At 44.0% G+C, this 15,503-nt stretch overlaps 1 protein-coding gene across 15 annotated transcripts in view; it reads left to right on the forward strand.

Annotated features, from left to right (window-relative positions):
- KCNMA1 (potassium calcium-activated channel subfamily M alpha 1) overlaps window positions 1–15,503 on the forward strand; it is a 566,228-nt gene that overhangs the window by 403,294 nt on the left and 147,431 nt on the right. For 10 of the 15 annotated variants that reach the window (XM_081191549.1, XM_081191547.1, XM_081191548.1 and 7 more), the window contains exons 16-17: window positions 7,487–7,555; window positions 11,429–11,440. In XM_081191549.1, coding sequence (XP_081047675.1) covers window positions 7,487–7,555; window positions 11,429–11,440 — 81 coding nt within the window. The remainder of the gene's footprint in view (window positions 1–7,486; window positions 7,556–11,428; window positions 11,441–15,503) is intronic. The other 5 variants (XM_081191553.1, XM_081191555.1, XM_081191556.1 and 2 more) reach the window with 1 other exon arrangement.

Here is a 15,503-nt window from a genome sequence, read left to right on the forward strand (position 1 = left end):
GCAATTAGGATGTGGTGCTGTATATCACCAAGCTTGGAGCATGAATATTTTCATTACAGCAAGGAATTTGTGTTTTGTTTCATGGTAACATAGAATACATTAAAATGTGCTTGTACTTGGTTCTTGAAAACAAACATAAATTGCTTGTACTTATCGTTTAGTCACATGGCGGCACACCTATAATCAGCTGTTTTGATATAATATACAGAGATGGAGCACTTTAAATAGCCTTTCGTGCTTTAAAACAGTTTGTAATGGATATTGCTCTTTTATAGGGATTGATAATCCGGTTCTTAAATTGCCACCCAAAATGTTGCCTGAAGAGAAATGCAAAGCAAAATGTGCGTGTGTGTTTCTTAGGCAAAAAGTCTGAGGAATTTGAAAGGAAGGGTTCTGATTAAGCTAGCACAGTTCTCAGAGGGATTTTCACAGGTCTCAACCTTAAAAAAAAGACGAGCAAAGAAAAGATCAGGGCCAACATGTAAATTGCAATTCAGAGCAACTCCAAGTGAAAAAGAAGTAGGGGGAAGTTCAGAGGTTTGAGCTGGCCAAACATGAAAGTGATTAAAACACTGTAGTTTTTCTCTTCTCTTTGTGAACTTTATTTAGGGACATGGACTGATGCAGCTTGTTCCTCCCTCTACTTTCCAGCATCACAGTGTATCCCTATATCACAAGGTGGCTGGTAATACATCACAATGTTGAAAAGCTGATATCGCCCAGCCCAAGTCTCCTCTTTTCCAGGCTAAACACACACAACTCCCTCAACCATTCCTCATATGGCTTGATGCAGACCCTTGATAATCTTGGTTGCCCTTCTCTGCACACATTCCAGCTTTTTCAGTATCCTTAAATTGTGGTGCCCAGAACTGGACACAGTATTCCAGGTGTGCTCTGACTAAGAGAGAACAGAGAGGTTAGTACTATCACTTCCCTTGATCGGGACTCTATACATCTGTTGATGCAGCCTAGAATAATATTAGCTTTTTTTTTTTACTGCTGCATCACACTGTTGACTCATGCTAAGCTTATGGTCAATTAAGACCCCTAGATCCTTTTAACACATACTACTGGTAACACATACTACTGGTAGATCTTGTGCAGCTGGTTCTTCCTGGCCATAGAAAAGCATCGTTTCTGAGGGCACTGTTGCATCATGTAACATTGATCATTTGGGATAAAGCAGATATTTTTTCCTAGGGGGCTGGATAGTAAATGCTTCCAGGAAGCTCAAGATAAAGGAAAAAAATGTGTGCCTATTCAGAGCTGTCTTAGACTGAGGACCATCACGTTATCCCTGTTGTTCAAGTCTTGTTCTTCTCCATCAACCTCATGCTGGAATTAATTACTTCCAGTTTATAAAGCTTAATTATATTTCATTTACAGTGGTGCCTCGCAAGACGAAATTAATTCGTTCCGCAATTCTCTTCGTCTTGCGGGTTTTTCGTCTTGCGATGCACGGTTTCCCATAGGAATGCATTGAAAATCAATTAATGCGTTCCTAGGGAAACCACCTTCAGGCCAGGTCCGGGGACAGTCTGTCCCCGGACCTCTTCTGAAGGCTGGGGGGGGGACAAGGGCTTTTCTTCCCACCCCCAGCATTTTAAAAAACCCTGGGACAGCGGAGGACTTCTCCGCTGTCCGGGGGATCTTAAAATGCTGGCGGGCGGCATTTTAAAATCGCCCCGGACAGCGGAGGACTTCTCCGCTGTCCGGGGCGATTTAAAAGCCCCTGGGAAGGCAGGCAGGGGGGAGCAAAGACTTTCGCCCCCTGCCCGCCTTCAGAAGGTGTTCCCACCCCCCCCGCCCGGCTTCGCAGCAGCGCTACGAAGCCCGGCAGCTGGGGCAGCTGTTCCCGCCCCCCTCCCCCCTTCGGAACATCGTTCCGAAGTGGGGCGGCTGGGGCAGCTGTTCCCGCCCCACCCCCCCACTTCGGAACATCGTTCCGAAGTGGGGCGGCTGGGGCAGCTGTTCCCGCCCCACCTCCCCCCTTCGGAACATCGTTCCGAAGTGGGGCGGCTGGGGCAGCTGTTCCTGCCCCACCTCCCCCCTTCGGAACAGCGTTCCGAAGGGGGCGGATGGGGCAGCTGTTCCCGCCCCACCTCCCCCCTTCGGAACATCGTTCCGAAGTGGGGCGGATGGGGCAGCTGTTCCCGCCCCACCTCCCCCCTTCGGAACATCGTTCCGAAGTGGGGCGGATGGGGCAGCTGTTCCCGCCCCACCTCCCCCCTTCGGAACATCGTTCCGAAGTGGGGCGGATGGGGCAGCTGTTCCCGCCCCACCTCCCCCCTTCGGAACATCGTTCCGAAGTGGGGCGGCTGGGGCAGCTGTTCCCGCCCCACCTCCCCCCTTCGGAACATCGTTCCGAAGTGGGGCGGCTGGGGCAGCTGTTCCCGCCCCACCTCCCCCCTTCGGAACATCGTTCCGAAGTGGGGCGGCTGGGGCAGCTGTTCCCGCCCCACCCCCCCCCCACTTCGGAACATCGTTCCGAAGTGGGGCGGCTGGGGCAGCTGTTCCCGCCCCCCTCCCCCCTTCGGAACATCGTTCCGAAGTGGGGCGGCTGGGGCAGATGTTCCCGCCCCACCTTCCCACTTCGGAACATCGTTTTAAAATGCTGGGGGTCGGCAGCGAACGCTCCCGACCCCCAGCATTTTAAAACCTCCCCGGGACAGAGACTTCTCTGCTGTCCCTTGGAGATTTTAAAATGCTGGGGGTCGGCAGCGAACGCTTCGCTCCCGCCCGCCAGCATTTTAAGATCGCCCGGGGCAGGTGGGGGGAAGGCAGGCGGGGGGGGAGCAAAGACTTTTGCCCCCGCCGGCCTTCAGAAGAGGTCCTCTTCTGAAGGCCGGCTGTGGGGAAAGTCTTTGCTCCCGACCGCCAGCATTTCCCTATGGGCTTTCGTCTTGCGATGCAAGCCCATAGGGAAATTCGTCTTGCGAAGCGCCTCCAAAACAGAAAACCCTTTCGTCTTGCGGGTTTTCCGTCTTGCGAGGCATTCGTCTTGCGGGGTACCACTGTACTTAGTCAAGTGGGATATCTATGGTATCTTCTTGGAATTGAGAGGGCAGCGAATAGAAGGAGGTCTGATTATTATTTTACCCCTTCCGGTTTCCTGCTCTGAGTGGTGGTTAGGAATGGGAACTGGAATCACTTCAGAGTTTTTGTTGATGGTTTGGCGCATCTGATAAAAGGTTGCTGCCACACACAGAGTCAGAGACGTCATTTGGCTGGCTACTAACAAGGCAAAATGATACAGATAAATGATTTGCTACTTGCTGCAAGTCTTTTGCTTATCAGTTCTTCTTCACAGAACCATCCTGGGGCTTCAGTGATTTCCAGTTATTTAGGTCCCTAATAAAGGCCTGCTGCACAGGGCCACACACGCTGCCTACCTGCAAACTGTTTGAGGTGAAATCAGCCGGGGCTCAGCTGAATGAATGCCTGTCTACCTACAGATATAGATTTGCAGATTGCACAACTAGATTTTTTCATAACCCCTGAAAATGTTGCATGGCCACAGCCAGTTTTCCACCATGCAAATTGGCTCTGAGTAGGAGCAAAAATTAATGTAGAAAGCCAAACTCATGGAATCATAGAATTAGAAGGAACCTGCTCCTTTCCTCTGCCAATCAAATCGTTTTGGCATTGGCAGAGGGTGTCCAGAGAGTTTTACAGTGTGTGTGTGTGTGTGTGTGTGTGTGTGTGTGTGTGTGTGAGTGATTGAGTGTGTGTGTGTGTGTGTGTGTGTGTGATTGAGTGTGTGTGTGTGTGTGTGTGTATGCATGCACATGCATGCATGCAGAAGGGTTCAGCAGTCTCTTGGGTAGTCACACTGATTTTTAGTTAGGATTAGCAATGGAGGAAGCAGAACCAATGAGGGCTTTACCTGCTACTGTTGCCTCTGCCAGTGCTTCCTCCTAACCCTTTCACGATGCAGAGAGAGAGAGAGAAGAAATGAGAGGTGTCACTGGGTTCTGCCATAGACATTATTCCCACTGGGGTCATGTATGACTATACGTGCACCTGTTCCTACAATAAATGGCACACGGGCTAAATTTCCCCATTAGTAATCCTGGGATTTGCAGTCAAATCTGAGTCTGTGGTGGAAAAATACTGTGTTCCATGTGCCTTTGGGAAAGCCCGCCTCCACTGCTGTCGCCTCCACCACCTCCCTTGCAAGGTTCATATTTTATCTTAAGGCAAGCAGAGGAGCAGGAGATAGCAGTGGTAGCCACTTCACAGTAATTATTTGAATGTTCAAACAGAACACCATGAAAACTCTGAGATCTTTTGCAATTAGTAGAAAGGCAATCACCCATTCCTAATACCATTCCTAATTGTACTGGGTGGGGGTGGAATTGGCAAGAAAAAGACCTGTTACTAACCCCTGGCTATTTTGAACCAATTGAATTTTCTCATAGTAGAATATAGAGTGCATTAAAGTTCTTGAGCTTGAAGTTACTCTTACTAACTTCCTGTATGGGTTGTCATAATTAAAAAACCAATTTATACTGAGAAAAGGCACTTTTGGGCTACTGTCATTACCTGTGAACCCAAGATAAGTACTGGGACTTGCAGCATACCCAGACCACATGCTCTGCCTGCGGTATTTTTTGGGGTGTGTGTGTGTAATGTCCCAATAAGGGGCACTGCCAAATCCCATACCAACTGGGCCTCCCACAATGAACATCTCCATCATATCTGGCTTGAGTTTTAATTCATTCACCCATATCTAGTCTTTTCACTGATATAAGGCACCTGCTGAGCGCTTCCTTTGTCTCATCTGGCTCCATTGAAAAGGAGAAACAGGGGAGAAAAGGAGTAACAGAACAGAGCTTACCGATAGCACTTCTCACCAAATCTCCAGACAATTTCTCAGAGCAGTTTCATGTTGATATTAAACACAAAATTAAAAGGAGATGTTTAACATTGCAATGTGAAATATTTTTTATTTCTTACAACTTGGAAACATTATTTTCCTTTCCTTAGAGAACATGAGCCAGGACCAAAATGGGTTCCAAGTGTGCTTAATGAGGTTGAATGTGATTTTTCTTCTTCTTCTTCTTCTTCTTCATCATCATCTTCTTCTTCTATTTTATAAGATCTGTACCTCAGTAGTTGGAATATAGGTGGTAACCATGAAGTCATCATTGTCTTTAAAAAAATGAATAAATGATACTGAAGTTGGTTCCCAGTTCCTTATTCAACAAAAAGCTGTGTGAATAGCCTAAATGGTTTATTTCACCCAGCACCACAAAATATGTATTATAATACCCCAGATCATGCAGTTCCATCGTCTGAGAACTCTCTCCTTTGAGATGCGCCATCATTCTGTGGGACATCATTCTATTTTCAAACTATTGACGTATAGATTGTGTCAAAAAACAACAACACGCTTACTCAACACAACTGGTACCAATTCACCATTGGGGTGGCACGACTCAGGAATTATTAAAAGTGAGTGCAAGGAACCATTGATTAAAATTTTGATAGTACAATTTGAAAAATTGTTTCAAGGCCAAAGTTCAGTCCACCACCCCTGTTCAAATTGGTTGATTGGAAATTCACTCCCTAGTTCCAGTATCCTCCCTGCCCCCACTGGCATCTGAAAGGATTGATCCCTTTATACACCAGCACCAATCCTTAATTCTAGCCACCAAGTGTAAAAAGTGTGTGTGGGGGGGTACTTACTTAGCTGAGCTAATATCCATGTGCTGTAAATTAATATTTTGTAGGTTCATAGGATTGGAAGGGACCACAAAGGTCAGCTGACCCAGGGGTCAGGGTAGCTGGAGGTCAGTCCTGCACAAACATAGTCCCCCTCCCCCCCAAAAACAGCACTTCAGTTTTGCTTCCCTTTTTTGATTGTAGCACCTGAGCTTGATGAGGCATGTGACCCTCACCTGTTCTGAGCCTACTCAGGCTTGAGGAATCACACACCTCCTCACAGAGTTAATGAACCCCACCTGGCCAGCTAATGAGCTGGGCTGTGAGCCCTCGCCTGCCTCAGCCTCCTAAAGTGTCCCTTCTGCTGCTTCCTTTGCAACAGAGCCTGCTTTTTTTCATGGAGCCAGGGGCCCCTCTGGCTCTGGTGATGGGTCCTGCTGCTCGGGTTCCTATGCCCTGACCCCCATCCCCTCGCCATCGCCTGTTACTCTGTGAGTACTTCCTACACCACCTTCTGCTTCCCCATCCTCAGCTTGTGTCCTACGCCCCTTGCCAGGATCTTCTTCCTCCTCTCTATCGTCCTGCCAGTTCATGACATTGCATCACTTTGGATATTTTCCCCTTTGGTGTCAAATTAGTGAAAGGTGTGTGGTGTTGTTTTTTATGGGAACTTCTTTCTACTGCCACATGCTAAAGTGGAGTTTTAATGCTATTGTGGTGGCAGGAATGGTTGGATTCTGTGTGTTGTTTCCTTTTCACAATTTTCCTAATCTGTGCACTGTAGGTGGAATAGTGCACAGAAAGGGGTGACTAGCCTTTTCTTTTTCTAGTAGCCTTCTATTTTCTATAAGCATTGAAGTTTGCAAAATACCGATACCAGTCCATGTTTATATCTGTGTGTTCCATGATAATTGCAGGTGTTGGGGTGGGGAATGATACATTCATATTTTAGTGAACTAGGTATACAGAATGTTTCAAATCTATTTTATGTGAGTGGTAAGTTCAATAGCCCCCCAAATAGAACTATAAATTAGAATAATTTATTTCTCTCTAGGTAGGTGGAAACAGTTGGTCCTCTGTGTTCATACTGCTGTCATTAATAAAATGTTAGCATTTCAAAAAAAAAGGAAAGAGTAATGTCTTCGTCTTTTTTTACTTTTTGTGAATCTTGCCATAGTACTTACATGGTGAAAAGCATTTATTAGAATCAATATGTTTGCTATTGTTGGTTCCTACCTTCAAGAAGGTCCCTATTGCAGCTGCCGTTAGGATAGTAAGCTGCAGAAGAGGATGTAAAAAAACGGGCTTTTTTCATTTATGTAACCCCCCTTCATTGTGTTCCCCTAACTTTGAAACATTGTTTTCTAAAGCTGGCTGCATGGAAAATGGTTGGTCTCATATATATGAAATCAGCTTGAAACAACATGAAGATTGTTGCTTATGCATTATGTAGAGCAAGGGTAACCAATATGGCACTCTCCAGGTGATGCTGGACTAAAGCTTCCATCATCCCTCACCACTGACTGGGACTAGCAGGAGCTGAAGTACAGTCTCATCTAAAGGAACCAAGTTTGCTACCCCTGAACTAAATTGTGCTTGTATCAGCCATGTGGAATAATCTTCCCTTGGAAATAAGAACATGCACTGACCACTTAGTGTTTGGCACAACGCTGTTTTGCTTACCCAACGCAGGTTTAGCCTCAACAGTGCTGTCACCTTTTACTTCCAGCTGAAATTGTGTCTTGGTAACGTTTGTAATGAAGAAGTGTTCATTTTTACCCATGATAGGGTGACTGTTTTCCTTCCTTCCTTCTGGCAGGCTGGTGTTTGCGAAGCTAAAGCTCTTAATGATAGCCATAGAGTACAAGTCGGAACAACGGGAAAGCAGGTAAGTCATTGTCGACAAAACCATTTTCCTAAGGCACCTTTGATAACTTGCCCCGCTTATATTTCTTCCTTCCTTCCCTTGAATGGATCTTTATACCTATGGAAACATTCCAAATCTCACTCATTGTGGCATCGCTGCACCAGCTCACATAACCCAACCAAATGGCTGCACCATCTCTCTTCTGACTGAGACTCCCATGAGGATGGTTGAAAGGAACAGTGATTTAATTTCTGTTGCTAAACGCGCGCTCTCTCTCTCTCTCTTTCCCCCCGCCCCAAATGCACTGCATATTTAGGAACCAAGGGTAGCAACCCTTCAGGTGTTACTGAACTACAGTTCCCATCATCCCTCACCATTGGCCATGCTGTAATCCACAACATCTGGAGGGATCAGTTTTTCTACCCCTGCATAAAATGCTGCAAAAAAGAACCCCAATCTCGATGCAATCGTACATATAATTGCATCAACTTTGTTTTTTTGTTTTGGTTTGCGGTGTTTGTCAGTGTTTATCAGTATTGCAAAAGGTTCTTTTCTTTGAACTAATTCTACAGATGGTTCCGATTAGTCCTTGTAAATACACAGCTACTATAGATGTGTGTATAGTTATCAGTGAAAATAATTTATTGTAAAGATTACATGTAGCTCCATGCTAGCTATTGTATAATTCACTTTGAAAGTGTCTCTTCCGACACAGTTAAACAGATTATTGAGGCCGAGGGGGAGCTTGCCAAACATTTGTTTCTTAATGCTATCCAGTGATCATTTGTTCCATTGGCTCAGCTTCGTTTTTTCCATCTTCACCTTCGCAGTCCTCTTGCCTTACTTGCCCATAAGGCTTTTCAATACCACTGTCCATGGGGGACTGTAGATGCCAATGAGTTTCTTCCAAGCCAGGCTGAGAGAAGAACATCAAGGGCTTATAGAAGCCCACCTCAAATGAGAGGCAAGCTTTTAAGACCCCTTGATTCTTTCTCTGCTCGAAGTGATATCCAGATGGGAGAAGAATTGCCAGCTTTCCTGACTGGCAAATGCTGTTTACAGCCTAAGCAAAGCCTTTACCAGACAAGGATTATGGGTGTGTTGGTCTCCAAAGGCTGCACACACCTCTTAAAAGTTGCTCCCCTGCCACTGTGAGCACATTTATGTGGAGAAGAGGCATACAGATAGAATGATTGAATAAATACATAATGGAGCTAGGTTGCTCCACTACCTTTCATAGGGCCAGTTTTATGAGTTGCAGGGGTGAAATCAGAGGGTGGTAACCAAAAGCTGTCCCCACATGGACAACTGCAGCATTTCCACACACCCCAAGCCCCAGGAAAAATTACCTAAGTTATCCCCCTTGGAATTTGAATAATTTCCTAGTTAAGCGGGGGGGGGGGGACGCTATGGAAAGCTCACCTGTCTTAACCCACAATATATTGTATACAAAAGATTGTGGTATAATCATGTCAGGTGTAGTGTTGGGATTGGTAAAATCATGGGTTTCCACATTGCTTACAGCAATGTAAACAAATAAAGATGAGGGCAACACAGAAGGAAGGAAAGAGCAGGACTGAAACTATGAGAATGTGTTTGCCGCACTTGTTGGAAATGAATGTGAATGGAAGGTGACCTTTCAAACATTCATAAAGCTAAAGATGAGTGCAAAGTAAGGGAGTTCGGTTTTCTAAACAGCCCTGATTAGGTCTGATAAAGACAGCTTACCAGTTGAACTAAACTGTGCTTTCTGATAAGGTTTTACAGTGGAAATTTATTGCGCTCCTTGTTATTTCACCTGTGCACCAACCTCTCCTAGGTTCAGGGTGAACCTAGGCCAGTCATTCATTGGAAAGGAACGATCCAAAATTTGTCACACTTCCTTGGCATTTTAAAGGGACAACACACCCACCCACCCAGGAATTATTGATCTCCTACTTGGTGTCTTATCAGTTTTGCTTTTTGGTGACCTAAGTACTCTCTGAAAACACAGATTCAGCACTCTTTGTTATACTAATGTTTGGAGCAAAAACATGCACGTTTGGTCCTACGTATCTCCTGTAACACTCTCCCGACAAGTGATATGTAGAAAGGGTGTGTGTGATCCCAGATGTTTGTTTTATGTTGTCAAATACTAATCTCTGTTTATTTCAAAGGGATCCCATTTTCAAAAATTCACAAACTTGAAAGTTGTTCCAGTTTCAAAATAAATATTGCCATTGAGAAGCCCCACGATGTATTTGCAAACATAAAGTCTATGCCTGATTTTGAACAGAGTTGTTCATTAGTAGTCGAGCTGACTGTGGCTTCCCTCCCAATAATGGCATTGCTGCAGCTTTCCTGCACAATGCGGTGATGAAGTTGGTGCTGTGTGGGTGCACCAGCAGAGTCAATCTGACGCTTCTGCTGGAGAACCTGCACATCTCTGTTCCTGTCCTGTCCTGTCCAGGTGACAGGACAATGCCTCTGCCCTGCCACCCCAGCTGCTACAATATCCAATACCACATTCTCAACAATTGCTGTCATACATTACTTCGCACATCATTCAATAATTCCTGCTCTGAATATTCACAGTAATTTCCTTTGTTGCCATTTACTAACATTTGCATCAAATGTACATTTCCCACATCCTTTCTTTAGTAACACACTGGGCACTCTCTTCTTTTGAGTTAACCAGAGTGGTTTTCATGATTTTCAAAGGAAACTGGAACAAATATTTCATCACAAAAGACAAAAAAAATACCTATCAAGAGCATCCTCTTGGAAATTAAGGCTAGGGTACAAAGAGCTACCTGAAGGTATACCCAAGGATTTGGGCATTTCATTGATCTTTTAAGCTTGTCTTTAAGGGAGTTTTGTGAGAATTTTAGCAGGGAATTCTTGCATAGGTGAGCATCCTGAGTTTGGGTGAATGGAACTGAGGATGGCACAGCCTGAAAGGAGCAGGCTATACCCCCAGTTTCTCCTGCCCCAAAGTTCCCAAAACATACATTGGAGGTGGCTGCAGCAGCAGCAGGCATTCCCAGCCCATGGCGAAGCTTCTTTTCCCATTCTAGTTAGTAGCCTAGGAAATGCCAACAATAATTTATGGCCAGTTGTGTGAACCATTAAACCAGCTCTCTGGTGACCAATGCCTTGGCATACTCTAACATTTATCAGCTGAGTAATAATAATAGAATCATTATCTGTGGTATACATATTGATTCTCCCCCTGCTCCCAGTCCCACCACAGTCACTAGTATTGTGCTTCTGGACCAGAGTGTGTCACCTTCTGGTATCTCACAAGCTTAATTCAGTGGAACTTGATTGCAGGAGTATACATTTAGGGATGAGTGTTAGTATTTGATTGAAAAGGGGGCTTCCAGGTGACTCTTCAGTTTAGCTCAGTTGGACCCACATTGCTGAGCTTCCCAAGTGGATGGGTTCAGTTTGCTTCTTGTCTTCCTTGAGGCTCAAGGACACCATCATTTGCAACCCAACGCAGAACTGAAACATCTAATCTAAGAGCCCTGCAGAGGGAAAGTTAATCAAGCAACTAGATATTTCAGTACCCTACTAAAAACACTGTTTCCTTCCTCAAATACAACTTTGACAGTGTCTCCCCCACCCCAAACACTTTTCCTCTTTTTTTGCAAAAGAAAGTAAGAATGGAAAGAGAATCAACACCCTTCTCTCATACACCCCATGTTTACTCCTCCGTTGAACTTTCTCCCTGTCTCTCCATTTTGTCCTCATTCTCAGCAGAAAAACCTTTTTTTCATTGAAAAAAGAAGTGCAAAACATGTTGCAGCCTGTGGAGGACTTGAAATAAAAGGGTTTTTTTGCCTTTGTTTTGGTGTCAGTTGATTTCTTACCAAAGTGTTTGATTTGCATTTTTTTTCTTGTCGTTTGCAGAAGCCGAAAGCGGTATGCCCTCTTCGTTACCTTTCCTTCCAACCTCAGCCCTACCTTCACTCCTCCTAACTTCAGGACTAACCCCTTGCCAAGAGTACAGGAAGATAACACCTTTGTCTATCTTTCTCTCCATATATATACACGTAAATATATGTATATACACGTCCAAGTGTGCATACATATATATATATATGTATCTCTATATATGAGCCCCCCCCCCACAGTTTCAAAGAGGAGAGAGAACTTTATAGCAACAGTTTGTTTCTTCGTTGGTTCTTGTGACTCTCGCATTAACTTCTTTGCAGGAATATACCTATATCTATATATATACATGCACACATGTGGGTATATATACAAATGAAATTTTGATTCCAGGCTTCTATATTAAGATGCCAGAGGTGCCTATGATTATTACAGTAGGAGAACTGCCTCTCCTGTTCCGTACTCTCCCCACCCCCTGTTTTATGTACTTCCCTTATGTTGCCACAGTGTCTGCTCCCTGTCTATTAACCTCTGCACTGCCCCATTGTCTTTGTCGTATTCACACCTTTGCTGAGAGATCCCTTGAGTCCTCCTTCAGCATCCCTGTTGTACACACAGTATTATTTCCATGTCCTAAAGTTTCACCTTCCATTAACAAAGTACAAATGTGTTGATTTTTCTTTTTGTTTACATTTTAAAGTTTGGGATGTATAACATTCAGTCGGGTTAATTGAGAACACGGCGTCACACAGAGAAACAACTATTTTGTTTTATCCATGCACAGTGGTTGGCTCTTTGTCCTACATGTTCATATTCATACCAACATGGGAGAGGCCATTTACTGGGACCTTTGAATGAGTTGGCTAATTTCTCCACACTTTGCACTGGCATGTTTTGCATACTACTTTTGTGGGCCGATATTCAGTGCCCCATCTCGAGCTTACATGCCATCCTGCTGTTTTGGATCTGAAATAAGTAAGGCATGAACTACCAAATCCCTTTTACTTCTCTATTGCTTCACTAGCCTGCACTTCCGAGGGTGCCCACTGGGACCTCCTCAACCTTGACATATTTTCATTGCTTCTTGCACTGCATACCCCAACCTTAGTTGTTCTTCTTCCTCCTTCTTCCCTTCCTCTCCCTCCAGCTCCTGTTTTCGTTACATAATTCTGTGTTGTTTGTAACAGTCTTTCTTTTTAGTTCTTATATCCTGTGGATTTGGAGTAGATATGCGAAAAAGAGAGGTGGCTTCCTGTCAGTTTGGCATTATTCATATGATCCAACTGCAGAGAAGTTACTGCAACACTTGGCATCTTCAAGGATCTGCAGTTGTTGCACCTCTTAATATGGCTTCTTGTTTACCAGTAATGTTAACCTCGTGGTAAAGGCATGCTTGGCAGTGTGAGAAAAGTGTGTGTGGTTTAAAAAGTGCACCGACTTGCTCCCAGAATAGAACAGCTTCGTACTGCCTTAACGTTCATTTGTTCGCATTATGTGGCTAACCCAATTAATGACCATGAACAATTTGAATGTTTGAGAACACATTGTGTTTGACACCGTTTTACTTGAAACACATTCTTGCTAAAGGAGCAGGTGATGTAGTCTATTGGCAGTTGACATTCTTAGCAAGGACTTTAACTCCCTGGGAGCAACTCTTGCGATTGTCTGCTTTGGTGTTAATGGAGCTTCCGTATTCTGTAATTTTATGGAGCTGCCTTGTTGTCTGCATTCTCTACAGTGTCTACAGTGAATCCCCCCCATGTATATATAAAGATGTGGAATCTGTATTAAAATTAGTCAGAGAAGCCCCAAAGAAAGAAGCAGTAGGTGGGAGACACACAGCTCCCCAAAGAGATGTGTGTGCATGCCTCCCACACCGTTCTGCAAAAAACCGTGAGGGTAAGGGTAAAAACGAAAACAAAAGCACACCTATAATTCCTAATTGCTTTAAGGACCACAGTTTAAGGAGCTGTTTGCCACATTACAAGCAGACCTTATCATGGACCAATAGGCACAGCCCATGGACCAACAAATACTTAAAAAGACAACCAATAGCAGCTGTGTTTTGACTTTGTGATAAACCTAATCAAGAACATCCCATGTTTATTAAATTAAATACAGCAATTGCAATATGATGGTGAATAATATATTTTGTTGTGATCTTAAATTGCCTGGGGAATGGTACAGCACATCTACCTTATAATGGAAGTTACTTGTACTTTTTTTTTGGTTACCCATCCCATCAAAAGTTTGCTCGCTGTTCTATACAAGAGCTCAGAATATATGCACACAGGAATTGTGTGTCTTGGTGTGCATTTGGGCGTACTAGACATTTTCTACTGACATGGAGCCAGGAGTTGGTCTTTAGCTGGAGATGCCAACTCTTGATGCAAATACATTTACTACTACTACTACTACTACTACTACTACTACTACTACTAGCTGTCTGATATCCAGAAGTTTGGCAGGAATTGCTTTCCCCAACACTCTTTTTTTTAATGATACATATGATCTTGCTCTAGAAAACTTGAGAATCTTACTTGGGACTCCCTGTGGTCTCTTGTCCTGGCACCATTCAGGGCTACACACTCTTAGCTTTCCTGCTCTTCGGTGCCAAATTGATATTGGTGGTTTTATATTTCGTGGGAAGCTGCATTTGTCAGCAGCAGATTTAGAACCTAATATATAGTTTCAAATTTGAATAGTCTGAGGTAAAGACTGAGCAGATGTTTCAGTATTTAACATTTTCCAAGTTCTCGATCAGTTTCCTGCCCACTTCCAGTATATACACTTAGGCATAAATCCTATGCAACAGACCTGGTAGTATGTTCAATTGAGCTAATCAGGGCTTATGTCTGAGAAGGCATGCATAGGATCACACTTTCTAAGGCTTATACACACATAATTGGCAATAAATCTCAGTAGACAAAATGGGCGCTTCTTCTGATTACACATAGATACAGTTGCTTTAGTCCAGGGGTAACCAACGTCATGCCTGTCAGATGTTAGTGGGCCACACCTTCTAGAACACACCTTCTGCCAAATGTTCTAAAAAAGAAGGCCCAGCGACAATGGGGCAAGCAGATGAGGATGTTCCACAAGTCTGACAAGGTGACTGAAAAAGCCTGTTCATTATAATTGCTTACAGCATGGTAGAAGAATGGAGAGAAGGGCCTCCAAGGTTGACCTAAGTATTTGGCTAGGTACATATAAGTGGGTATCTCTGTCCCAGACCATTTAAAGTCTTAAAGATTCTGACTAACGCTTTGAATTAGGCTCAGCAAAAAAATGGCAACTAGTGGAGATGATATAACACCAAAGTAATATGCGCTTTATCACTTTGCTCGGACAAAATGCTCCAGTCCAGTTGATGTATCGGAGCACTTCTGAGTGCCCTCCTGTTCAGATGTACAAGAACCTCAGCCCTGTATACCTGAAGGAGCGTGTCCACTCCCATTGTTCAGCCTGGACACATATCTAGCTCACTGTGAGAAGTGAAGTTACAGGGAACCAGGCAGCCTTTGCTATCGTGGTGCCTACCTTGTGGAACACCCTCCAATCAGATTTCAAGGAGATAAATAATTATACAACTTTTAGAAGACATATGAAGGGAGTCCTGTATAAGGAAGTTTTTAATGTTTGATATTTTATTACGCTTTTATATTTGTTGGAAGCCACCCTGAGTGGCTGGGACAACCCAGTCAGATGGGCAGGGCATAAATTTATTATTATTATTATTATTAATATTTATTAAAAGCGGGCTTTCATAGAGCATGTTACAGTAATATAACCTGGATGCTATTAGAACATAAATGACCATGCTTAGACCTGTTGGTGAACAAGTTTACGCTGGTAAAAATACTGAGTATCCAACCATGCTAACAGACTCATGATTCTCCAGACCTCCAAACTATGAAGCTGATTCTTAAAGGAAAGTGCAAACTCCAACCAAAACAGGGTGAACACCCTAATCTGGACCTGCAGAACCCCCAACGAACCATGCAATCTTATCTGGAATAAGGGTTCTTCTTTTCTCTTGGAGAGCCATTGATAACCTCTCCATATTGTTGTTGTTTAGTTGTGTCCGACTCTT

The sequence above is a fragment of the Podarcis bocagei genome (genome assembly GCF_964188305.1).
Source record: "Podarcis bocagei genome assembly, chromosome: 4".
NCBI classification, from domain to species: Eukaryota; Metazoa; Chordata; class Lepidosauria; order Squamata; family Lacertidae; genus Podarcis; species Podarcis bocagei.